The 27,567-nt window shown below is 35.3% G+C and overlaps 1 protein-coding gene across 2 annotated transcripts in view; it reads left to right on the forward strand.

The window, feature by feature from the left end:
* The first annotated feature begins 345 nt into the window (after positions 1-345).
* The window catches only part of LOC131069389 (probable LRR receptor-like serine/threonine-protein kinase At1g74360), a 29,390-nt gene continuing 2,168 nt past the window's right edge, over positions 346-27,567 (forward strand). The window contains exons 1-3 of one of the 2 annotated variants that reach the window (XM_058004781.2): positions 346-3,756; positions 7,891-7,960; positions 11,590-11,770. In XM_058004781.2, the coding sequence (XP_057860764.1) occupies positions 692-3,756; positions 7,891-7,894 (3,069 nt within the window). In that variant the 5' untranslated portion in view covers positions 346-691 and the 3' untranslated portion in view covers positions 7,895-7,960; positions 11,590-11,770. Of the gene's footprint in view, positions 3,757-7,890; positions 7,961-11,589; positions 11,771-27,567 lie in introns of those variants that run through there. The other variant, XM_058004782.2, reaches the window with a different exon arrangement.

The raw sequence follows: 27,567 nt of genomic DNA on the forward strand, positions 1-27,567 counted from the left end.
GTGATCTATAGACAAATTCAACTGAAAAGATAGACAATTTAACATAAAAACCTAGACAATAAACAATATATTTGAATTCTTTGTTCTTATTTATTAGAACTCTAACATCTATGTCGGACCAAATTTACTCCTCGTTTTTTTTAAATCTAGAACTTGCTATCATTGAATGAATGCATGTTTTTATTAATGTCCACAAAGCCAAACAGCCTATAGGACCCACGGATAACTAACAATCACAAATAATATAAAACACATTTTGCTTCGGATAACAAATGTCCAAATGGCCTACGACTTAATAATAATAATAATAATAATAATAATAATAATAATAATAATTTGAGAATGTTGAAAATAGCATAAAGTTGAATTAAAAAAAAAAAAAACTAAAATTCATCCATTGATGAAAACAAGACAAAGAATCAGATCGGTCTTCCCCACTTGGCGTGTTTGATCACTCTTCATTGACGTCGATATTCCATTCTCCAAATCCACTTGAAAACTGAGCCAAGTCGTGAACCGACCATTAAAATCGAAAAGCTTAATTTTGACAGTTCAAACCCGACGGCGCTGACTGACTGACTGACTGACCTGCCATGCATTTACTGCTCTCACAATCTTCTTCCTTCCCTGCTTTTAATTTCACCCAATTGTTTTCTTGCCCATTTGGGAGGAAATTTCATGCGAACATGTAATGAAGAAGATGATTCAAGCTAAATCTCTGCTACTTCTGGTAGTCTTGATCGTTACAGTCTCATCCGAGCTCGTTGAGCAAGACAAAGAGGCACTCCAGTCAATCCGAGGCTTCCTGTTTCACCACAATCCGCAATCCACAAATTTAAAGCAGTGGTTAAAAAATACAGCCAATCCCTGCGTCTGGCTTGGGATCAAATGCAGTTCTGGAAAGGAAGAAACGCGCGTAAAAGGGCTAAATTTGAGTTATTTTAACCTTTCCGGAATCCTTCCTCCAGCGCTGACAAATCTCACTGCACTGTCTTCTTTAAATCTCTGCAACAACAACTTCAGCGGCACCATTCCCGAGGAATTGAGCAGGCCGTTATCTTCTTCGCTTCGTTATCTGGACTTGTCATTGAACAATCTCACCGGTGAAATTTCACCGAATTTGTTTTCAATTTGTCCGCAGCTGACATTTCTTAACCTTTCCAGCAACAGAATCGTAGGGCAGCTGCCCGCGGAGTTGAAGAACTGCCGGAATTTGGAAAAGGTCGCCCTACGTCGCAACAATTTCACCGGCTCCATTCCCGACGATCTCCTCCGTAACTGTGCGAAGCTCACTCATGTCGATCTGGAGTACAATAAGCTGACCGGAAACATTCCTGACATCCACGTCAACTGCAGCTTCCTGACGGAGCTCTGGCTTTCGCAAAACCACCTGACAGGTCAGGTACCGAAGGGGCTCGGCGCGCTTTCAAAGCTGAAGACGCTGGTTCTGGGGAAGAACCGTTTGACGGGAACCATCCCGCCGGAATTGAGCAGACTGACAAAGCTTCAGCTCCTTTCAATCGACTACAATTGGCTTGAAGGTCCAATTCCTCCGTCGTTGGGACAAATGGTAAGCTTACAGACCCTTCTCCTGCATACGAATAAGCTCAGTGGCAAAATTCCCAAGGAATTGTCTTCTCTTGCAAATCTTTCGCTTCTGAACCTGAATAACAATAATTTCAGCGGGGCAATTCCCTCTGAGTTGAGCATAATCCGGTCTCTGCGTCTCTTATTCATCGGCACAAATTATCTCTCTGGAACCATACCGCCGGAGATTGGAAACCTCACCGAACTGCAGGGATTGGATCTGTCGGAAAACCGCCTGTCCGGCCCGATCCCTGCCACAATCAGCAAATTGCAGTCTCTTCTCTGGTTCTCTGTCTCGGAAAACAATTTAGAGGGACAACTTCCGCCGGAGATCGTCAACTGTAGCAGTCTCGTCTGGCTCAATGTCGCCAACAATCAACTTTCCGGGCCAATTCCACCCAATATTGGGCGCATCGGAGCAGACGCTAATAAAACTTTCAGCCAGAATAAGCAAAACCCTTTTGTGCCTGAAATTGTGGGAGGATGCTGGGCCATGTCGAGATGGTTTCCCCAAAATTACCCTTTCATTTACAAGACCTTCAAGAGATCTCGCTGCAACCAGTTCTGGACCCATATCTTACAAGGAACCATGCCCTATCCCATCTGCATCAATAACCCTAAAAATTATCAAGCCCCCGCTTATATCCAGCTATCGGGAAACCGCTTCACGGGCACGATACCAGAATCCCTTGCAAATCACAGCAGGCTCGGAGCACTCATTTTGGCGGATAATCACCTTTACGGCCAAATTCCAGAGGCAATTGCAGCGCTTTCCGATCTATACTATCTCAATCTCTCTTACAACCATCTGAGCGGCAGCATTCCAGAGAAGCTTGGTCAGCTCGCATGCCTGGACATGCTGGATTTGAGAAACAATAGTCTGGAAGGCATAATCCCCGGAACGCTTGCGAATCTCACATCCCTAGCGAGCTTCAACGTTTCCTACAATCCAAATCTTCGAGGACAAGTTCCCAGTGGAGGCCAGTTCATTACCTTCATTCCCGATTCCTACATGGGCGACTCACTCCTGTTGGGGATTCTGCAGAAGAACAATCATAACAACACTTTTTCTTCTTCAAATCCAGCCAAGATCTCCCGCTCTAATAAGTTGAAGAACTGGGTAATCGGAGGCATATGCATAGTAGCAGCTGGTATTCTCATAATCATTGCCCTGAGCAGCCTTTGCCTGTGCCGAAGGAGAAAAAATCCCACCTCAATCCTCTCCAAAAGCATTGACATCAATTCCCTAGAGCACGCCTATTTCTCTGTTCCATTGGCGCCTGAAGCCCTAACCTACAACAACATCATGAAAGCCACAGACAATTTCAGCGAGTCCCGGTGCATAGGCCGAGGCGGGCAGGGCGTAGTCTACAGAGCTGAGCTGGCAGAAGGATTCCACGTGGCAGTGAAAAGGCTCTGCCACGAGGACGCGGAAGCAGACGTGGACTTCCTGGCAGAGCTGCAAACCCTCGGAGGGCTGAACCATCCGAACCTGGTACCCCTTTTAGGGTGTTGCCTACGTGGCAATCAGAGGATATTCATATACAAGCTGATAGAAAACGGGAGCCTGGAGGAATGGCTGCATGATCCGACTGGACTTCTGGAGTGGCCATTCAGAATAAAAATTGCAGTGGGTTGCTCATTAGCGCTAAAATTTCTGCACCATGAATGCCCCTCCGTTATCATTCACAGAGACATAAAGGCCAGCAACGTTCTGTTAGACGGCGGTTTCAACGCCTTCGTTACGGACTTTGGTCTAGCCCGGAACCAGAGCAAAGACATGAGCCACGTCAGCACTGTCGTGGCAGGCACGTTGGGATACGTGCCACCTGAGTACAGCTATTCCTTAAAGGCCACCACCAAGGGTGACGTGTACAGCTTCGGAGTGGTGCTGATGCAGCTGGCAACTGGCATGCGCGCCATCGGGGTGGATGACGAGCTGGAGGGTGGGCTTGTTGCGTGGGTTAATTCTACTCTGGATCGCCGTACCCAAAATATCTTCGATCCACGTATGTTGGAAAGTGACACGTGGGATGAGGAGTCAGGGTTGCAATTGCTGAGGCTGGCATGCCTGTGCACCACTGAATCGCCGCAGCGCCGACCTAATATGATCGAAGTGGCTTCCGTATTGCAGGATATTAGTGACTGCTTGTATTCTTCGCCCACTAGGTAACTAACTATTAGCTTAATTTCAATCCCCCCTTTTTTTTGAGCTTTTGCTTTCCGTTTCCTACCACACTTGTAACTTTGTTGCATCCGACGATTTTATCTACAACGCAATCTTGCATATTTTTGTCACGCCTATCAAATCAGGGCAGCATACCGATTGAAGTTGGAAGTCACTAGGGGAAAGGACCCAGTAGTTGAACATGTTCCAATTGTTGTGAGGGTTGTTGATACCTTTTGTTCCAAAAATTGAACAAATAAAATCTATTGTTTGAAACAAAAAATATCAATTTTTGTTAGGAAATGTACCAACAGTTGTTAGGAAATGTACCAATAGTTGTTAAGAAATGTACTAATATTGTAAAAAGTAACCAATCAGGTGATGCCACATCGGCTGCACAACTATTGGGGTCTCTAATGCACGCCTATTGGTCTCACTTTTTTGGGGGGCTGTTTTGGACACCTTGGCAAAAAGCATGCTGATGTGGCATCATATTTGATGATGTGGCCCTGAAACCTTAGTTATAAGCAGGGGACTTGCCAAGTAAGCTGCTGTAAAAAAATCAGAATGATTCGAAATTTCCAAGTAGGATTTTGAGAAGCGTGAAGTTAGGGTGCACGACTACTGGGTCCTTTCCCCTAATTGGAATATGAGAGTTACTTTTTTGAAATTTCATTTCATTTATTTTAGTCTAGTCAAGAACGTTTTTTTTTAATTTCATTTTATTAAATATTGTCTAGTCAAGAAATCATTATTCTTTTATTTCATTTTATTAAATATAGTCTAGTCAAAAAAATTATTATTATATAATTTTTTAAATAATGAGGAAATCTTGGTGTGATTAATAATTTTTACTTACTTTATTTTATAATAATTGTATGGTGTGAAGTTCATTGCACATTATATGAGAGGTTATAGTGGGCTCGTCTTGTAACTAAGAGCTAGGTTCATGATCGATGGACTTTCTTCATTCATCTCGCAAAAGAAAAATTATCACACATTAACTTTCTTATTAATATTATTAGTTCATGTATAGAACTATAGGCAACGAGTTATACTTAACACATTATTAATGTTTATTTATTTAACAAATTACATTATAGATATTTTTCTCATGCAAATAATATTTGTTTTCAGTAAAGTTTATTTGCAATTTTTTTTTTTAAAAGCGTATATCAAAAAATAAATTATTTCGTTTAATTAGTTGAAGTAATCTACACAACATGGGTGATTGATGCACTTTCATTACTATAATGACGGTAATAGTAGCTAAGGAAAGGGAGTGGTGATCTCAACTTGCTCCAATAAAATGAATGATAATCATACATGTTGAACACTACCAGATGTTGAGAGGGGGGTTGAAACAGCATATACTAAAACTTTATTAGATTGAGAACATTCATTCATCACATATGCATGAGAGTGAATAACTGAAATAGCAAGAGCATCCACACTAGAACACCAAATTTTACATGGAAAACCCAAATTGGGAAAAACCATGGTGAGAATCAAACTCACAATATATGTATTAATAAGTGTTTACAAAGATTTAGGCCACAGGTCAAGGAGCTCACTGCTCTGGACTTGCAGGCTAAGACACATAACCTTAGGGCAAGATACAAACAGAGACCTGCACAACTGAGGTGCATTGCTTCAAGGCAAGATACCAAACATCTATCCAGATACAATAAGAATAATAGATTGAACTGCAAATTAGAATAACATCTATCAATATGTAGATAACAGTTCATATCTTAATACTCATCTGATCCAACTTTCATCTCTGCACTATAACACATCCGGACCACTTTGTCACCTCAAACTTCACATCATACATATTACATCCACATCTCCATATCATGTATCCCTTAATACAATTGATATATGTTCTTTATATACCAACTGGATCATCAATAACCTCTATTAGGTTGGCTTAAAGATATAATGTGTATATGCATCATCGATCAAAAACATTACATGCAGAAGGCAAAAGAGATTTGAAGATTCACACCATGTCGACACACCTTCTAATTATCTCCAAAAAGGTTAGACTACACGCAACTGCACAGACCAAAGACACATAAGTCAGCTCATACCAATCTATCTCACTCAAACATTTAATTCAGACCCAAAAATAAGATATGTGAACAACCACAAAAGAAGCATAATGTGTTAGGAACATAGTCCAATGATCCAAAACACCCATAGAGTACTAGCAAGATGAGGAATGTAGCGCATTCCTCCGCAACATTTTCAAACCACACAAACTCTGAACACGGACATTGATAGCTTTCACAGTAAAACATTTATTCATTAAAAAACTGAAATATATAAATATCGGTCTATCTTAGCTATCCTACTCCAACTTGCAAAACCATTTGATACATATCCGATACAACCAGACAAAGATATCATATACACTAGAACAGTCACTAGAGATAGTCACAGAGTTTTCGAACCGAGCAAAAGAACACCAATCCTTTGAAACAACACATACCATCAGTATATACCATCCAGAACATTTACAATTAGTTTTCATATATAAACCATCATATCTACACATTTCTGAAAGCAACTCAACATACTACACATAATTTGTATATACTTATGTATCATGTCACTTCTCGACCAACATTCAGACTACCAACAAGCCAACAACCAAACCAATTGTATACTCCATACATCACTACATTATATTACTTCTCAACCAACATCCAGACTGCTAACAAGTACCGCCAACAAGGACTACCAAGAAGCACCAACAAATTTGACATTAATGACAACAAAGACTCCTATGTGAAACAATCTACCCCTTTATCATTGATCTCATCACAAAATACTTCTCTCCCTTTGACATCAAAGACAGAGCAACTCTACTCACCATATTTACTATACAAGTCTACAACTCGCCTAACAAAAATAATCAATTACATCATATATCTTCAAAATGAATAGACTAAATACAAATACCTTCAGATAATTTATTATCCAACAAATGTCATACATTACCAAGCCAAATGTCCTCGAATTATTTCTTAAGATCCATAATAGAAGATTCCCATGAACAAATAGTAATAGAAAGAATTACACTCTGACACTCACACTCAAGACTCAAATTTACCACAACATCAAAAATATTCATTTATTGCACACTTAGTTCTAGTTTTTTAGTATCAGTCAATAACCTGATATAGAAAACATTTGCAACTCCATTACATCCCTAAGATCACAAAACAATCACCAGAGATAGTCACATGCAGTTTTTTGAACCAAGCAAAAGAGCATCAATCCCCTAGAAACACAACATACTATCAATATATACCATCCATAACACTTACAATTAGTTTCCATATATAAACCATCATATCCACACATTTATGAAAGCAACTCAACATACCGCACATAATCTGTATATACTTTTGCATCATGCCACTTCTAGACCAACATTTGAACCACCAACAAGCCAACAACTGGATCAATGATATACTCTGGATACATCACTATATTGTATTACTTCTGAACCAACATCTAGACTGCCAACACGTACCACCAACAAGGACTACCAAGAAGCGCCAACAAGTTTGACATTAATGACAACAAAAACTCAAATGTGCAAAAACACATTGGTAGACAAAATTAAGATGTATGCATGTTAATTGAAGCTATTCAAAATGTATTTGCTTTCAAGTGAAGTGGGCAATGAATCCATTCTAAGCTTCAACAACTCTGCACACATGATTTCTGCTCTATGTATTTGCCTATCTTCATTGCATATTGAGACACTACAATTCTTGCAAATTTTAGCTTTGTACTTGTGCAATAAGCACTTCTTGGAAATTTAAAATCTAGGGCTATTGTGCTCAGATTATGTTTAACTAATTTAATATTTTAAAAAGAATCACATGGATTTCCCAAGTGACTCTTCTTTCTTGTTCATAAAATTATTAAGAAATTATTATTATTTTATAAATTCTTGAATAGTGCATCTGCCTTTCATATTTCTTTTATGAAAGAATCGTTCTTTCTTTTATGTATTATTTTTCCTACAGTAAAACAACCATTGCACTTCATGCATCTTCTGTTTCAACCGAAGCTACAAATATGTTCTCTAAATGACACTTTTCACTGTTTTGCAGTTGAACTCCAAGCGGAGCTATCCTTTATGCAATAGGATAAGGTGAAGGCCAAATAATCCCCCACCCTCAGGTAAAATAGGTACCATCTTTTTTCACTATGAAATAAATATTCCATCTATGAAGAAATAGATTTGAGTTTATGAATTCATTTGTTTGGGTTTTCTTAATTTTATGAATGCCAAGGGATTGACTTAGGATAAAATATGCATTGTACATTACTTTCAATGGTTTCTAGTAATCAATTTAAGGCATTAAGATTTTCATTTTTTATTCTTTTCTGCATTTTGGGGGTTCATTATTTTTAAATACTTTAGGATTTCAAATTTGTGTGTATTTGCTTACTATTTTGAGTTCATTGTGAATCACAAGGATAATATATGAGTTTTCCTTTGTGTTTTATACAATATATTCTAACTGAACTGCATTTCATGCACAAACACTGACTATGAAGCGTAGGCATAATTCTTTCTCAACAATGTTGGATAACATGAGTTGTAATAGCCTAACATAGTTTTAGCCAAAGAAGACAATTTATTTAAGAGGAAAATCCAAGAAGTCATTCATATTAAATGTCACCCCTCCGATCTTAATCGTGATGAAGGTTGGCAACTTAGCCCTATTTGGTTACCTTTGCTTTCATCCCTCTATACCACCCCACATCATTTTTTATCCCTCCTTTTCTTCTCCCCTTCCTTGTCTTTTTCGCACTTTCGAGTTTTTAGTGTTTGGGTTCCTTTCTAACTTTTTCCCTCAATCCTCTCATTGTTCCATATGTGTTCTTTGAATCATCCTTGTTTGATATTTTTCCTCTCTTAGCTTGTTCTTTTCTTATCTTTTTGTTAATTTTTCTTTTATAGTCTGTGTGGTTTTTTTGTTCTTTATTCTCTTTTTGCTTTTTTGTTTACTTGTCACATTAGCTTCTTGTATATATTTTGTTTTTTTTTCATTGTATTATATGTAGTTTATTTTTCTTTCTAATTGTACTAGTTGTCTATTTTTATAATTATCATTTGTTTTCTTATTTTACTTCTACTATGTATCTTGTGTTATCTTTGCATTTTTTGTTGTGTTTTAATTTTCATTATGTTTTGTGTTTTATATATTTTGTTGTTCTACTTATTCTTTTTCTATTTTTATTTCCTTATTTCTTTAAGTCAATTTTTTTCACATTTTCCTATTTGCTATAGTAAATATTATGGTTTCATTTGTCTTATTTTGTTTTTTGTTATATATCATCTCATCTTTACACCAAGCAGTGTATTATAGTCACAAACCAATGAAAAAATCTCCATCATTAAAAACTAAAAGCAAAACTAAAACAAAACATTTTAAATTAATTTTATAAAAGCAATATTTTTATTTTAAAAATAAGAAAATAGAATTTCTATGACATTTTATAAAGACAATGTTTTTAAATAACAAAAAGAAAAATTAAAACAAAATATGTTATTTTTGTTATTAATTTCATAAAAGCAATGTTTTTTTTTATTTTAAAAAATAAAAAAATAGAAAATATATTACAAGACAATATTTTTTGTTTTAGAAACAAAAATAAAAAATCTATCAATTGTGCAACAAAAACTCATTGTAAACCCAACGTTGTTTTTTATTTTAAATATAAGTGTTTGTACAAACACTATGTTTTCTTTAAAAGAAAAATTCTATTTAAATTGAGCAAAGAAATAAACCATGACAATATCATTCGTTCCTGATCTAGAAGAGTTTGACCAGTGGAAGAAGGAGGTGTTAGCAATCTGAAGAAATTTATAAGGTGTGTTATGAATAGAATCTTAAAAAAATTAAATACTATGAGTATTTTTTGTTATTCATCTTCTTCTTACCACAATGGGTTGTCATCTATGCACTTATGGTAGTTGGAAAGTTGTGTTTTTTCCCTTACATTATAGCTTTATTTCTTCAGTGATAAGGCAATTACAATGATTGTCTAATCCAAGTTTGATATGGGTTCAACATGTAATTTAGTTGGCTTAAGAAAGTTCTATTATTGTGATCTTCATTTGGGTGATTGTGAATTTGTGGATGAGCTTGATGGAACATTTTATTTGATCCTAATTCTCAGAGTGATTTTGATATTTTTTCAGACACAATTTCCTTATGTTTATGTTGGCTTATCCCTAAGCTAAAGTTCAATAAATGTTGTAAAAGACCACATAAATATATTAATGGGGATGGTTAAAAATATTTATAGTAACACTCAAGCGAAAGCAAAAGAGGCTTGTAGGATTTTGTCTAGTAAACAATTCAAAAGGCCATTACCAACTTTGCTTCACCCAAAAGAAAACTCTAATGGCAAAATTCTTCATCAAATTTTGGGGCTGTAGAATATTCAAATGACATAGTTATAAGATGATGCCTTTAATGTTGCTCTATGCCTAGAAGAGATGAGAATAATGGTTTTCAAATTTGATTATTATGTGTATATTGTATATTCTTAAATGATCTCATTTTGATTGTTAAAATTTTTGCTTCAAATTCATTACAATAAAAATATTTATTATTATTTATGAATACTATATAATTTCAAATTTGATATTTTTTGGTGTATTTTACATAGATTTTTTAAAACATAGGTATGCTAGTATATAATATACTAGGCACACCTTTCTTTATTTTTATTGTTTTTGTTCTTTATTTCTTATTCAATGGGTTGGGTCTACAATACTCTTTGTTTTTTTTGTTTTTTCTTTTCTTTTATTTATTTTTTCTTTTTGTCATATAGATTTTAATAGGTGTAAATTTCGTTGTTTTTAATTTGTTTTGTTTTTTTCATTCTTTGATTCATTTTTTATGTATTCTATATGTACTTTTTGTTGTTATTTCACATTGCTTCTGTTATTATATGTTTTATTTTTGTATTTTGTTTGATAAAATTACGAGTTATTTATTTACATTAATGATATATATATAATCACATGTTATTATATATGACTTCACTACTTTTTTATTTCATTTTTTCCTTGTCCTTCCTCCTCACACATGTTCTTTGGGTTTTGCTTCCACCCTCTCAAACACTTCCTTTTAGTCTTTGTCTGCAATCCATTTTTCACTTTTCCTCTTCCCGATGATGGCTTGCTAAGTGCAATCCAAAACGTCGATCTAGAAAACATATACAGTTTTTTCTAGAAATTTATGCACATAATCTAATAAAATGTTTTTAGGATTTGTTTATATTGATGTTCAAAAGAAAATATGTTGAATATTCTAATAGATATCTAGATAGAAATAAAATAAAACCACTATATTTACAAAATCCTTATAATTTTTAAGTGAATTCATACAGTACTATATATAATATCGTCTTAATGAAAAAAAAAATCCTAAAGCATACAAGAAATTGGTACATTTAATTTTTTATTGTTGTGGTTTCCAGTTATCTTACACCTTCTTAACTTGATTTATTTATTTTAATTTTTTTTTATTAAGATGCAATTATGATGATTTATTCTTTTATTGGGTCTTACCAATGGTTGTCATTCTAATTGGATTTAAAATTTTACAGAGATAATATTTGAGAAAGCATGAAATTCATATATACTTAATGATCAATTATACATTTTACATTCATCTTATCAAGTTTGTTGAGTATGGGTTTGAGATTGGCTTAAATACACCTTCCAACTGCACTTTCTTGAAAGTTTCTAAATACTCTTTGATATCTATTTTGTGCAACGATTTCAGCTCATGAGACCAGAGGCATTTTGTCAAACTCTTTCAATGCCTTGCCTTTTCTGCCACATTTTGCAGAGAAAATTTATGTCTTTTATGTTTTGATGGGTTTTCATACCCATTCTAAAGCTCCCATTTAGGTAGCAGTAGGGAGGATGCTGATAAAGATTGTGGAACTTGGCTTCATAGTTGACAATTGCATATGCCTAAAAAATCTATAAGTGCCTTTTATAGTCATGCCATGATCTATATTTGGGCTTTCTATTTGTTAATAGAAAACACTCTATTTTATGTTTGAGAGCTTATGTGTAGTCTTAAATTTATTGGGCATTAGTTTAAGTTGGCAAGAACTAATTTGCTTTTAAAATATGTTAAATTATATTCTCTAAATTCTATTTTAGTTATTTTGTTTGGTTTAAATTGGTAATTATATTTGAAGTAGTTCATTTGTCTATTTTTCAAGGATAAGTGATTGTTTCTTATGAATAACCATTTTTCAAAAATATATTATCATTCAAATATGTTTATGTAATGAAAATTATTTATCAATCAAATGTTGTTTTGATATTTCTTTGTTTATTACCCACCATAAATGTGGAACAATAGTTTGACTTGACCAAAATGATTCATTTCTCTTCTAATAGTAATTACTAGGGTAACTTGGCATGCACTAAATACATGATTTAAATGAAACAAAAATCATGGAAGCATAGAAAGATATTAAAGTATTAATTGAGAGAATAATCTAATGCTTAGTACCTAAAGTGCCACTTTGCATTAACAATATTGTGAACTAAAATGCAGTATTCCTATAAATGTTTTAGTCTCAGATCTCTATTGTATTTCTCTAGGATGGATAGTTTTAGATTTGTGTTGAGTTGTGTTACCCCACTACAAAGGATTTGTTCTCTAAGGAACATACTTGTTCAAACTCCCCTCATCTCTTCCAACTATGATGACTGGCTTAACTTGGTATCCACTCCATGCAATTTGTAAGGAAGTAGTAATGATGGAAGAATGGATAGATTTTATAATATTGTCGAGAGAACAATCTAATGCTCGGTACCTAAACTACTACTTTGTGTTATAATATTGTGAACTAAAATACAACATTCCTATGAATTTAAGAGTTATTGGGCAAAGATACATCTAATCTCTATTGTATTTCTCAAGGATGAAGGTCAACACTTAGTGGTCTCAAGTATGTGTTATTTACACCCTCAAGTTTGTTCAAGTGTAAGGTGGTGCCTCAATGAATTGAGATTTGACATGTGGTATGATAATGACATAGATTGTGGCTTGAGGGAATCAAGAGTAGGCACATGGTAAGCTCTATCAAGTTTTAATGGTCCTTAGACCAATTTGCAATCTCCCATATTCAAGGAATTAGTTTGATTTATCATGATATAAGCTTGGATTTCTTATGGTCTAAGGATTCATGGCTTGAAAATCTTAGACACTAACTTAAAATAAAGTTTGACCTAAGATGTGTTTAGGTTCATCTAATATTCTCCTAAAACAACTAACTTGGGCAATTAATTCTTATTTTCATTAGTTGAGATTTTTCTAGTTTCTCCTTCACGATTAGTGCTTTACCATTTTTGTTTAGTTTACATGCTATTTTTCATTCTTTTTTGTAGAAGCATTACATTATAAGATTTTGTTCTTAAATGGATTTGCAAATTATGTAGAATAAAAAATGCTAGTGTTTCTCGATAAGAAATGTTTAAAGTCATAGTGATATTTGCATTTCTAAACTCTCACCTTTGTTTGAATTCTCTCAAAGAATAAGAAAGTCAGATAATAAGGTGCAATCTTATACCAATAAAAGTCTACCATAATAAATTTAATTTGGTCCTAGATTCATGATGTAAATTTTGGAAAAGGGGTGAAGACTTATAATACATAAATATGATGATTCATTGGTATGGGATCAACTGAGAAGCCAAGAAAAATATTTTGTTTGCACATAAATAAGGTTTTCTTTGCAAGAATTAGCATGATTCTTATGGTCATTTGTTAACATACACAAATTTAGTTGTCCAAGAAAAATTTTAGGGAGCTTTTGAAAGTGTTTCATATGATTTCAAAAACTATATTCATATTTGGTGAATTTTTTTTCTTGTATAGGAGCATATCAAGTTTATGCTTTGACTATGTTTCAAGTTAGGATGTACTTAAGTGTCAAAAAATATTATGACGATTTGAAATTTTTTCATATGATTACTAAAATTGTATTCACATTTGGTGAAAATCATACAAGCACAAACCTTTATCATTTGAAGAGAATTTTTTTTATCACATTTAAACACATTTTCTATTTTTCAGACAATCTTTTACCAATCAATATTAATATTCCTGGTTTAGTTCAACAAAGAGGATTATGAGCTTAGGTAGTATTGTAGAGAATTAAAATACTAGTTTTTGTTCCTCTTTTCCATTTTGCTACATATTCAGAAGCTAAAAAATTTAAAATTGTGCCAAAAATTTAAATAATGAACATCACAAATTCAACACTAAAAGAAGGTAAGATATTTCTTATGTTTTTTATTTCTTTGACAAGCTCACTTATCTTTGCCATAAAAATTCTAAATAAAATTGATCTTCCTGACCTTTTTTATTCTTTAATTGTAATGTCTCATGGATTTTTTATTTTATGTAGGTATATCTTATCTTTTAGGAGAGGAATTACTCTTTTTTTATCACATTGTTGTAGCTAATGGTATTTTTAATATAACAGTACAAGCATTTGAGGAGATAGTGCTACCACTTTATTTATGGTTATTAGGCGTTGATCATTAGTTATATGTCTCGAGTCTTATTTTTCCTTTTTCTCTATTACTTCTCAATTTATCTTTCTCACCATGATCTGTTCACTGTTAGGGTCAAGTTTTTCTTCATTAGCTCAAGCAAGAGTTTGTCATTTTTTCAGTCTTAGAGTGTTGATTGGAGAAACTATATTCAACTTATTTAAACGTGTCTTTTGATAACCTTTTTGGAATAAAAAGATTGATCAGTAACAATTTTATTTATATTATTCGTGAAATAATTATGTATTCAAGTATAAAATAGGAACTTACATAAAATCATTGAAATAATTACCAACTAACAAATGAATTGGATGAACTTTGAAAGTTGAAATACTGCTTTTCTATTTCCTTTCCTATGATAGAAGAAGATTATTTTAGTGTGGGTAGTTCATCAGACATAATTTGGTGGACATATCCATATAATTTTTTATATCATACCGACATTAACCCTTGTATGAAATTCAAACATATTTTTTTCTTTTCCTATAGTCTTCATTGATTTCAGCAATCTATATCATTATTCCTCATTTAGTTCAACAAAGAGGATTGTATAGTTAAAATCTATCTAGTGTTATTCTAAATTTGTTTGCAATTCAAAAACAAAATTGTCTTTTTAGCATTTGGCAGGAACTTCGCAACAGTGTGGCCTTGCTAATTTTATTTAAAAATAGAATCTTTTGAAAAAAAATTCAAAATCTTTATTTTTATAACCTTTTAATTGTTTTTGTTTTTGCATAAAGATGTTTAGTTAGCTGAAATATGTGGAAAGAGTAAGAACATTGATTGATAATACAATCTATGACTTAAATCAATTGCAATATTAAGATCTTAGACATTTATAACTAATTATTGAAGTTCAAGTTTACATTATTTTGCTTGAACACAATAAGTGCCATTATTGTTATTGAAGAAGAGTCTGAGATGATAATGCATTAAAGATATAGAATAGGTGAGATAAGACAAGCGATTTACCATTTTGTTCATGGAAATCTCTAAAATAATCTATCTGTACATAAAATATTTCAAACCATGCAATTATAGGGGAATTAGTTTTTTTTCTTTGTGTAAATAAAAAATCTCTCTGTTGCACGTAACATGAAGAAAATTTGGGTAAGTTTGATTCTAGATCTAATGAAGGTATTTTTATTGGTTATTCTATGACAAGAAAGACTTATGGATGTTATAACAAAAGATTCAAAAGGATTGTGGAAAGTGTCAACATAAACATTGATGAGAAAATACAGTCATTTGAGATTCTGTATGAAGATGATAATGATGATTTGATCTGCAATGGACATGAGACTATAGGAAGTGAGTCAAAAAAACATAGTAGGCAAGACTCTAGCAAAGTATGTCTTTGTTGTCGTGGATTTTCTCCATAATCAAAACTCCAAATGTTTCCTCTCATTTCAAGGTCTAGACCAACATATCTACCTTAGTTGCGTAATTAAGCTTATACTCTAACATCAAAATATTCATACTTAATCAGTTTTGTAAGTGCATCAAGTTTTAGTCTTATTTAGAAACTTTTGTCGGATTTCGACAAGCCTTCTCATACTTGTTCAAGTCTCTGTGGTCTTCCTTTTAAAGAGCTTAAAAATATTTTTCAACCTAGGTCCTTTGTTTCAAAAGTCCTTTTAGACAAATAGTACTCAGTTTTTAAAAGTTTGATAACATTCACCGCCAGTTTTTAAAAGCCTGACACTAGGTTAGGTCCCAAACTTACCTTATGGTCTTTAGCGAGACCAACTTTATAAAGCCTTAAGTCTTGTTCGGTCATGTTCCTAAGATCTAAAACAAACATCCAACTCCAACGTAGTTTCTTAACCAACTCAGAGCCCAACCATTTCACTCTTTAACAAGTTTGTAAAGGTGGAAGTAGTTGGGTTTTCATAATCTAACTCTTTAGAAATCGTGATCTTTAAAGAAAAAGAGATCATATTAAAGTTTAAATTAAATGTCAGACCACGAACAAGTTAGATAACCTCATTCAACTTCGATGCATCATCTCAAACTATAGACAACTATGAGGTCCTGAAAAGAAATTGGATGAGATTGAGCCTAAATAAAATAATTGATTACCAATAGGTTGCAAGGTGGAGGGTGTTAAATACAATGAATTTGATCTTGTTGATCTCCCATCTACATAACCAACGTCCAAATGCAACCATTTGTTCCTATCACCTATGGTTTACTAGAACAAAGATATCTAAAAACAAGAACTATTGTAGTCCAAAAAAGGATGCAAATATGACTTGCAAAGAAGAAGATAGAGACCTCAAAAGTTGTTCCCAAGAAGTCACAAACAACAAGAACCCAAGACAACCCAAGTTCAGTGAGTGCTCCTTCCTCTGGCCCATCTGTTCAAAAAAGGCCAACAACTACACTAGGTGGAAGTGGTGGTGTTCAAGAGGCACATGAAAAGAACAAGCATCTAGAGAAAAAAAAAAAGGGAAGCTCTAGAATATTAGTTGCAAAAGGTATAAGGACCAATGGCAATGTTTACTATGCAATGTAAGGGATAAAAGTGGAGATAGTTATTTCTTAACACAAAGAAATGAATATTCGTTGTGGCACAAGAGAATGGGACCCATCAATTTTGATAATATGGTGAAGATTATCTCTAATCATTTTGTGATAGATTTACTAAGGATTATGAAACCTACTAATACTATATGCATGGAATGTCAATTGGGAAAGAAAACAAAGAGAAAATTCATAAACAAGGAGTATGCTACCTCACAACATTTAGAGTTGATTCACACAGATCTGTGTGGACCTACAAGGACAAGAGGAATAAGAGGAGAAAGGTACCTTGAAGGGTATTTTCTCTGATAGCAAGGATGGAAGCTATCAAAATGTTTCTTGCATTTGTGTCACATAAAAACTTCAAGGTATATTAAATGGATATCAATTTGGTATTCCTAAATAGAGAACTCAAGTAAGAGGTATACATTTAAAAACTAGATGGGTTCAAGTTGATAGAAGAACTAGATATGGTTTGCAAATTGAAGAAGGCATTGTATGGACTCAAGCAATCTCTTAGAGCTTGGTATGCAAGGTTGGACATATATTTGATACAAGAAAACTTTAGAAGAGGTACTACATATAGGAATATTTATTTCAATATTGAAGGAAACATATTATTAATTATTGTTGTGTATTTTGATGACATCATATTTGGAGGAGACGACAGTGCCTACAGGAAGTTTGCAAAAGGAATTTGAGATGTCTATGATAGGTGAGATGTCTACAAGTTACTTAGTAAAAAAAAAGGTATCTTTATTTCTCAGAGCAAGTATATGAAAGAGATTTTAAAGAAGTTTGAGATGGAGAATTATAGACTAGTTGCAACTCCCATGGCCATTGGTTGTAAGTTAAGAAAGGATGATGGATCTTTGGATGTTAATTAAAAAAGGTACAAAACTATGATTGGAGTATTATTATATTTAATTGCTTCAAGACTGAGTATTATGTAGGCTATTTGTATGTTGTCTAGATATCAAGATAGTCCTAAGAAATCACATGAACAAGTAGTAAAGAGGATATTCAAGTATATGAAAGGGTTTGCAGACTATGAATTATGGTATAAGAACGATGATAATTTCACACTGAAAGCATATATAGATGTTGATTGGGCTAGATGTGAAGATGAAAAAAGGAGAAAAAGTGGTGGTGCATTTTTCTTGGGAGATAGATTGGTCTCTTGGTTAAGTAAGAAACAAGATTCAGTATCATTATCTTATTGCACTCGGGTGATGTGGATGAAACAAACTCTAAAAGATATCAAGATAGTGTATGATGAAGCAATTCCTATTTTGTGTGATGATACAAGTTCTATTAATATTTCAAAGAATTTGGTAATACATTCAAGGACTAAACATATTGCAATCCAATATCATTTCTTAAGAGAGAAGATTGTCGAAAAGGATGTTAGATTGGAATATATACCTACTAAGGAATAGATTGCAGATATCTTTACTAAAGCATTGGCAAAGGATATTGTTGACGACTGTTTTGACACACCTACCAATAGTTAGGTAGCCAATGTGAACACTCACCACCTCTCCTGAAAAAGAAATGAATTTGGGAAAACTCACTACCCCAAGGTCTCTATAGTCAGATCACGATGGTGATGGGAAGCCCAATGGTTGATGTGGTTGTACCTTTAAAGGGGCCTGTCAGTTGGAACTAAATCTCGCTAGTTATGGATAACTGCACTTCCTTTCTTTTTGTGTTTTTATGGTTTAAGATTCTCTAGGAAATAAAATGTGAAGCGTAAAGGGGAACAAGAAAATAATAATAAAAACCAATATAATAACAACTTAATGAACTAATCAATTGGTTCCCTGCAATCCAAGAAATTATCAAATATTATCCAAGTTAGCATTCAACAACGGACCTCCAGAAAACCTGCAAAATCATCAATTTCACAAATTTATGGAAATAAAATCATCAACAATATGGCCTATCACAATAACTCTCATACACCACTGACGTGCACAATATGATTCATAAAGTGATAAAAAAAAGAGAGATTAAACTATGTTGCTAACTCCAAATAATAGACGTTACCAGATTACACAAAACAATTTGGTAGAATATAAACTTAGATCAGGCAATCTACAAGTTGCTTCTCATATTAATCTCAATGAATGTATAACAAAAATAACTCAAACTTCTTAACAATCTGCAAAATATTCTAAAATCTCTAAGTGGGCCACAAATCATCAATTTGGAACCCTTACAAATGAATCCAACTTCTCAATTTATAGGATTTCTCTGCCCTATTATCTAGGAAATAACCCTATCCTAAATTAAGAACTGAAACTAGGAGTCGCAGTTAACTTGCAAGTTTCTGCCTTCACACTCCACTTAACAACTATGAAATGGAGACTTCATGAGCACTACGAAGACCATGCTGGGTGAGCCACGTTTTCGTAGTCATGCAAAATTTCTCTCAAAATTGGAATTTGAGTAGGAGCTGCAGCTGAAAATACAAGATTAAGGATTTATGAAAAAGTTTTGCCATCTTTAGAAATTATGTGTTTATTCCTTATTTCTTGGTAAAAGCTCTATAATTATTAACTGTACATGCAACTACTTGAGCTGGAGGATCAGCTACATGCTTAACTCTAAATTTATATTTCTTCAAAATTTCATTTGTGTGCATTCTCCCCTCCTCTAACTCCTTCACCGTGTCTGCCACCTCCTGACACTGAGTAATCAGATATGTATACCTGCTCATGAGGGTGACATCAAACTGAGCCGAGGGTCCTAGGTGTTGCGTCTCATATGCATCCCACTGATCCAAAACTTTTTGTTGCTCCATTATTCCTGTATTAGCTAATCTGAGGCCAAAGGATCCTAGCATATCCTTTACAAAAATCTCATATGACAAAATTTCCCTGAGGAGAGGGTCTTGAATCTTCGTCATATCCTTGATATACTGCTGAAGCATTTCAATCTTCAGCTCCAATATGTACACATATGACTACAAGTTTTTGTAAGTGTCACTCCTAAAAGGTCCTCCTCCATTACCGTCTCTTCCCCTAGCTGCAATATCTTTTTTTAAATTCGGAATTGTTTACTGAAAATGTTCGACTTCCATTCCCATTGCATGGAACAAGAAGCCAAATCTCCACCTACCTGTACCGCCTTATGATATATCTCCACAATATTTTACAAAAATAATCTTATCTTGGTTGCATTTACTTGGGCCCATGACTTGGCTGCAGCGGCCACCCATCTCACCTCCATTAATGCTTTTACTTCTTCCTCTAGCAGCGATGAGGTAGAAGGTAGGTCATCAGCGCCACATGAGTCTAGGGGTTTTCTCATTTCAATTAGCAGCTTCTTATACTGCCTTAGCTGCGCCTTGAGCTCCATGTTGGAAGTATTCTCCTTCTCTACATGCCCACTGACGACACCTTGTGGCTAACTCCAAAGTATCTAACTCCCCCCACTTGGTTTTTTTGCCCAAATTTATCTGGGATATTTGATATTTAGGGGAAGCTTGTCCTTCAACTTGGGATGGAATTGCCACATCTGCAATCACTTCACCGGAACCATTTTTTGATAGATAATGAACAATTTTCAGCTTCTTAAGCTTTGGTGGCTCCTCGGTGATTACTTGTTGTAGAGTGACCTTAGGGAGCTCTGCTTTTCTCTTTTTCTTCTCAAAGGAAAACTCCAGCCATTATGGCATATCTTCATCCTTGTCACCTTGACGTGACACTATATCTGCAGTCATAACATGGACCTCTGCCTGCTCCTCTGCTTCATCTCTCACTTCTGTTTATGTTTTCCCGGGGTCTTGAGGTCGGATAATTTGATGAGCTAGATTGGTTTGGAGAGCCTGTTGCCTATGTAACTCTCCTAGTTTGCCACTAACCTCCTCATTAAATGTTGTCTCTTTCTCACCTGCCCCTATTTCACCTTGCCTGGCTGCTATATCCTTGAGGAGGTTCTCTTGATCTTGAGGGGTTAGCACTAGTCTTTCATTCAATAGGTCTCTTGCCTCATCCCCTTCTTGCTCGCCTTCTAGCGATCGTTGTTGCTCAAGATATTCTTCCTCCTGATCTGAATCTGACTCGATGTTTCTAACTTTTATCTTTTCAATGGTAGACCTGAAGCCTTGCACTCCAGGCTGCCCTGCGAGTATATTGACTAGTGGTGGTATAGGGGCGTTGGTGCCTGGAGCATGTGTGACATCTTTTGAAGGTGGTTGAGTAGGTATATCCTCAATAATTTCTATATCTTCTTCTTTCTCTTGGGTACCCTCTCCTACAGTCTGCCCTATAGCTGTCCTTAATGGGAGAACTTTGGCAAGTGGTAACACTCCCAATCCATTGGTCACTCCCAGGTCCGCTGCTTTCTTTAACAATTCAGACTCCCTCATCTTTTCTTGGAGTTTCTTGATTAAGTCCTCAGTACTTTCTTGAGGTTTGTCCTCCTCATATGGATTGGTGGACGTATTTTGCCTTGAGGTTGACCTTCTCTTCCGAGCGTACTCCTTATGGCCCCTTGATTGAGGTATGCCTGAAGTGGACTCCTTCTATTTCACCTTTGAGACATTGGACCTTACCCTCTGGCCTAACCATTTCTTGGTCCTATTGATGACCACATGAGAAAGTTTTTCCATATTTGTGTCTTCACTTGTAGACCACTTTATTGGGGAGAGGGGCCTTTTATCTATCAATGATTCCCTATAAACTGGATCAAGTAAGTCCCCACCATCTCTAAGGTCTTTAGGGAGGTTAGTCTCAATTCCGAAATCTCTTACCTGTGGCACAGATAACTTGTTATAGCCCTTCTCCCTAACCTCAAAACTGTCTTGCAGGTTGGCCCAAAAGTCCTCCAAGCTGGGCTTGTGCCCCTCATATGCCTTAGGCATAGCTTGTTTAAGTTTCCCATAGGGATCATGAAGCTCCCTAGCATGATCATACTCCTTCAAGTTCAAATCTTGAAGCTCTTGTTCTACTAATTTTTCTACTTGTATCTTAGAACATGCAAAGTACCCAATAGATACTAAGAAATCGATACATGCTTTGTGTTTTGATGACAAAAGTGACTGAAGACCCACAAGATGCCTTACATACTCTAGCAAAATTATCCTATCATTGCAATATCAGGGCAACAACATTGGGTTCTCTGTGAATCTGCTAACCCTGATGTAAGTGGAGTGTGGGTTTTGGATGAACCAACATGCCCACTCTCGAATGATAGCCATGGCCTTCGGGCTAATGCGATATCCTGCATCCCCTAACAATTTGATTATTACTGGGAAAATGAAGGCATCATTAACTCTCTTGAAATGAGCCTTCACATTGGCTAGAGTGAGTTGGTAATAATATTCACATACCTTCTTTTGTCCTTCCTCCTCTCCCAATTGACCTTCTATCTATAGCCCTAGAAACTTTCCAGCTCTAGCAGCTACCCAAATGACGTATGACATGAAAAATAACTTTTGGGTATGCTGAACTTCTTTCATCTGTTTGCAGACATTGTCGGAGAGGATTTGAGGCCAATCAAAGTATCATTTCCCTATTAAAATAGTGCTCATGAATTGGAACATCCAGGGATTAAAATTCTTGCAATCCGGTTTGTCAAAGGCCCTACTAAGCATAACGATTAAGTCTCTTTGGGGCTCTTTGAAATCCACCCTCAGGATCTCCATTGCCTTGAGACCTGTCTTTCTTTCTTCTTCTAGCCAGTTTGTATTTATGTGCCTCTTACTGGTTGATATTTTGTCATTCCATGCCCTTAAGGCCTCTTCTTTGGTTAACAGAAATATCTCCTCCCTGGTTGGGATGCCAAAAACCAACCCAAGTATTTCAAGAGACAAGTCTATGACTGTTTTTCCTTGTGCATCTGTGCACTTTCTAGTCTCTAGGTTATAAAATGGGGCAATGGTCATTATGAACTTCGGTGCCTGCAATGACTGTGGAAAGGCAGTAGCTTCAACTAGGCTCAATCTCTTGAATCTCCTATGGAGGACCTCAAGACTAGGTTTGTCTAATTGAGCCTTGATATCTTTAATTTCTATATGGCCAATTTCGGTATCCATGACCCATCTGACTTGATCATCTAACTTTGAAACATAGACCTGTCCTTGATAATGATATTTCATGGTGACTGGGAGTTTATCAATTTCTTTGCCTCTTTTGCTGGAGGATGAGTCCATCTAACCACTCGAACCTGCAAGCAGAAAACAAATCCTGTGTCTTTCATAATAATCATAAAAGTTGATTTACTTCGGGACTTTGGGGTCCCGGGGTCTCAGGCTAGGCACAAGTGAAGAAGGCTCGGAACTCCAGGGTTTTGGGGTCAGGTTGTATGCAAAAGGAATCCTGGAACTTCGAGGGTCTGGGGTTCTGGGTTCATTGAACGAGAGCCACCCAGAACTCTGGGGTTCCGAGCTTATTAAACATGAGTGTCTCGGAACTCTAGGGTTCCGGGTTACTCGAACGGGAGCCACCCAAAACTATAGGGTTCTGGGGTTCCAGGTTAGGTCAAACCAACTACCTGGAACTCCAGGGTTCCGAGCGCATGAAAACCAACTACCCGAAACTCCGGGGTTCCGAGCACATGAAAACAAATTGCATGCAAGAAAAACGGTTTGATGAAATCCAATATGTGAAAATATTTCAAGGACTTGCCCACACACCCATGGGACTGTTGGTGCAAGTTATGGAGCCATGAGGAATGGCTCGACTCCTCAAGGAGGGTTCCATGGTTCTCTATCTCACAAGGTCCCTCAAGCCAATGCCTTTACTCTCAAATCACTAAGCAAAGTGATTTAGTGATGACGAATGTAAGAACGAGGGATGCTTTTGATCGAATTTAGTATGAATGGATCCTATTTATGCATGATTCTAGTAAATGAACTAAACTAGATGATAAGATGACAAGGTTAGTAGAAATACTATCCTAACATGATATACTAGTTATATGATTTAAGCTAATGATAATGGAAATACTCTAAAATGCTTATTAGATTAATTTCTATTGCAAAGAGGCTAAATGCTTTAAAATTAAGTATAAGTGTGATGCTAAAGACTTGGATGATTGAAATGGAGGAATGAGATCTCTATTTATAGGAAAAATAGGGCAATGGGTGATCAAGATTGGATAATCTTAACAAGGGTCAAGATTGAAAGTTAATCAATCCATGTTTTCAATTCTCACCAATGAAATGGTGACAATTGTCAACATAAGACTGCTTGAGAGGAGAGGTAAAAAGCATTAAATGCTTGAGAAGACATGAAGGTTACCTTAGAAGGTAAAGGTTAAGGTTAGGTTAAGGTTATCCATTGGATAAAACTTTTACCCAAAGAATAAACTCTTGTGCAAAGGTTAAAGGGATAACCATGGTCAAAGCAATGAATGCTTGATGAGACCCCTGGGTTAGATGAGGGTTGAGTTAGGCAAAAAGTCTCTAACCATGCCACTAAGGGTTAGTTAACCATTAATGGTTTGAAGACTTTGGGGACAAATTTGCAAGAGTCCTTCCAAATTTGGGGGTTTTCAACAAGTTAGCTTGTTGAAGGCATAAAGGCTTTAATGCCTTTTGAAGACTTTACTCCAAATTTGAGAAGTGACCTCCTCAAATTTAGGGAAAGGGGATAATTGATGGGTTAAGCTTAATTGATTAGGATTAGATAGGTTCTAGAAGAATTTAGGAAGAGGGTTAGGAGGCAAGTGGGAGGTGTAGGAAAATGCACGTGGGTGAGGAATAATAGGATTTAAAATAAATTGCTTTATTTCAATTTGGTTGCAAGTTGGGGATTTTAAATAAATTAGATTTATTTAATTAGGGTGAACTATTTAATTAAATGTAAATTTAATTAAAAAGTAGAGAGAAGGGATTTAATTAAATAAAATGATTTATTCAATTAAATGATATAAAGGGCTTAAGTGAATTTAAATAAATAAATTGAATAATTTATTTAATTTAAATAGAGGAATGTGGGTGATTTAATTAAATTAGATTTAACTAAATAGAGGAATGAGAATAAAATGAACATTAAATATTCATTTAGGAATATGGTCATTTTTATACATCTACATTTTGCCCCTCTTTGAAGTGACGTGTGTGCACATGTTGATTCAAAGAAAAATGATGCATCGTCAAAATTTGATTATGATCAGTGTGATGTTGTATCGACATGTTCATGTCGTGCCCTAGATTTGATAAATGATGCCCAGATTTGATAAATGATGTTGATAATGCCCCCTCAGGAGATGAATCAAAAATTTGAAAATTTGTTTTGAATTGATAAATTTGATTGCATTTTAAATTTTTGTCTATGTTGAATGTGATAATTTGATTTATCTCCCGATAATGATGTTTGTTAGGGTTAGAAGTGAGACCACGAGTAATTTTCATGTTCCACCACGTAACCCTAATTTCCGTTTACCCTATAAAAAGGTAAAACGTGATTTATTTTGTCTCATTTGTGCTTGTTGACTTTGGAGAAAGTGACACTTGGAGAGAAAGTCAAGATGTCGGTTCCCTTTTCTTCTCATCGATTTGAGTGTGTTCAAAGGTATCAGAGGCCCGCCACATATGGACCACCGGTAAGTTATCATTTTTAACCCCTTTTTTATTTTTGTTTTGTCGTTTTTAGTCAAGTTTTTCATTTTTTGTCATGGAAATTAACGATTTAGCGCGTCCGGTGGAAAACGTAGCGCATACAAAACAAAATGTAGTGCGTAGTGTCTTAGGAACTAGGTAGCATCCGAGTAGGTTAGGATAGTGCAGAGGGGGTGTAGGATAGCGCATAGATTAGACCTAGCGCAACGGGTTCGCAGGATAGCGCTCAGAGGGTTGTGGGCAGCGCATCGCTTAGACCTAGCACTTAGGGTTAGCCGAAGGTCGCATGGGTAGGTTAGGCTAGCACGTAGGTGTGACCTAGTGCATAGGGGTAGTGTTGCAGTGCAGAGCCAAATTAGGATAGCGCATAGACAAGTTTTAGCGCTTAGGGTGTTTTGGGTGGCGCATTGATAGATCAAGTTAGCGCATAGGTGCATTTTAGCACCTAGGGTGCATTTGGTAGCACATGGAGATTGTTGGATAGCGCATGTCGAGCAGTGTAGCATGTGGATAAAAATTTTCAGCGCATGGGGCAGAAAAATTTGGGGAAAGTAGGATTTTGGTGAGGATTATGAGATGAAGAAAGATAGGTAGGTGTTTGCCAGTTTTGTCAAGATGGGTGTGATAGTTAGTCTACGTGTCTGTTGTCGTTGTTTTGATAATTTGTCCGATATAAGTTTTGATGTGGGATTTTTTGATAGATAACTTTATTTGATTTTCAATGTTTCAAGTTGATATTGATCTGATGTTGATATTGATATCATATGATGTGGATCTGATATGGACGTGTGATGTGATATGAAATTGATTTGATATGCATTGTTTCAAGTTGATATAAATGTGGGACTTGAGTTGTTTTTCAAGTTGATATGGATGTGGAACTTGAGTTGTTTTACAAGTTGATATGAATGTGGAACTTGAGTTGTTTTATAAGTTGATATGGTTGTGGAACTTGAGTTGTTTTACAAGTTGATATGATATGATATTGATATGGATTTGATATGATGTGGAACTTGATTAGATTTTCAATGTTTCAAGTTGATATGAATTGATTTGATGAGGAAATTGATATTGGAAATAGATATGCAAGGCATAACAGATACTTTTGAGTATCTCTAGAAGAAGTTGGAGGTCACTGCCCCTCCTTTCTTAAGCTAGATGCATTCAGGTGATTCGTTCTTCCAGGGGGAGTTCTAGAGTTCATATTTTTCTCTTGGATTGATGCAGTGGTTGATCTTAGGGGAAGCAATGAGTATTACAGTTATTAGAGCTTATCGGTAAGGGAGAAAGAGGGTGTAACAAAGTGCACTTTGTCCTTGATGTCAAAAGGGGAGAGAGGTCCATTGTATGTGTTCTTTGTTGTTTGTGGTTTTGTCTTTAATGACAAAAGGGGGAATGTTGGAAGCTAGAGTTATTATGCCTTGTTGTCATTGATGTTAACTTGCCCTGTGTTGTCATTGATATTAACTTATCTTGTGTTGTTGTTGATGTTGAAGGATGATGTAGTAGAAGTTATAATGTGTACAAAAGAGTATTTATGTGTTTTGATATTGTTGAAGCATCTTGTGGAGAAGTTGACGTATTTTCAGAAGGATGGTATAATGGAAATGTCAATATGCAGGAAATAGTATTTATGTAGGAAAGAGTTTTCAATATCCTAGTGGAAGAATGCCTTGCATTCCTCTAGTATGTGAATATTGTGTTATGGTTTTGAATATAATGTCTATATTTTGTGTATATTTCACTATCATATTTGTAGGTCCTTTATTTCTCAGATGGTAGATTTGGTTGTTAGTGTTTCTAAGAGTAAGGTTGTCTGTTAGAACAGGTTTGGAGAATGCTTGGTGGCTTTTGGATATGTGGATTCAAGTTTTGTAGTTTGGTGGACATGTTCACATGGTCCGTGTAGTGTTCCGATTAAGTTTTTAGGTGATAATTTGATTAGCAAGTGGAGTTATAATGTTTTGAGTTTTGTGTTGTCAACTGGTTTAGTTTTTTGTTGATTGTGGTACTAAATCCTACTTGGATTCTGGGTTTTCCATGAAGGATGGGTTTGGTTAGTGTTTTGGTTCTCACCATGGT

The sequence above is a fragment of the Cryptomeria japonica genome, chromosome 10 (genome assembly GCF_030272615.1).
Source record: "Cryptomeria japonica chromosome 10, Sugi_1.0, whole genome shotgun sequence".
Classification (NCBI taxonomy): Eukaryota; Viridiplantae; Streptophyta; class Pinopsida; order Cupressales; family Cupressaceae; genus Cryptomeria; species Cryptomeria japonica.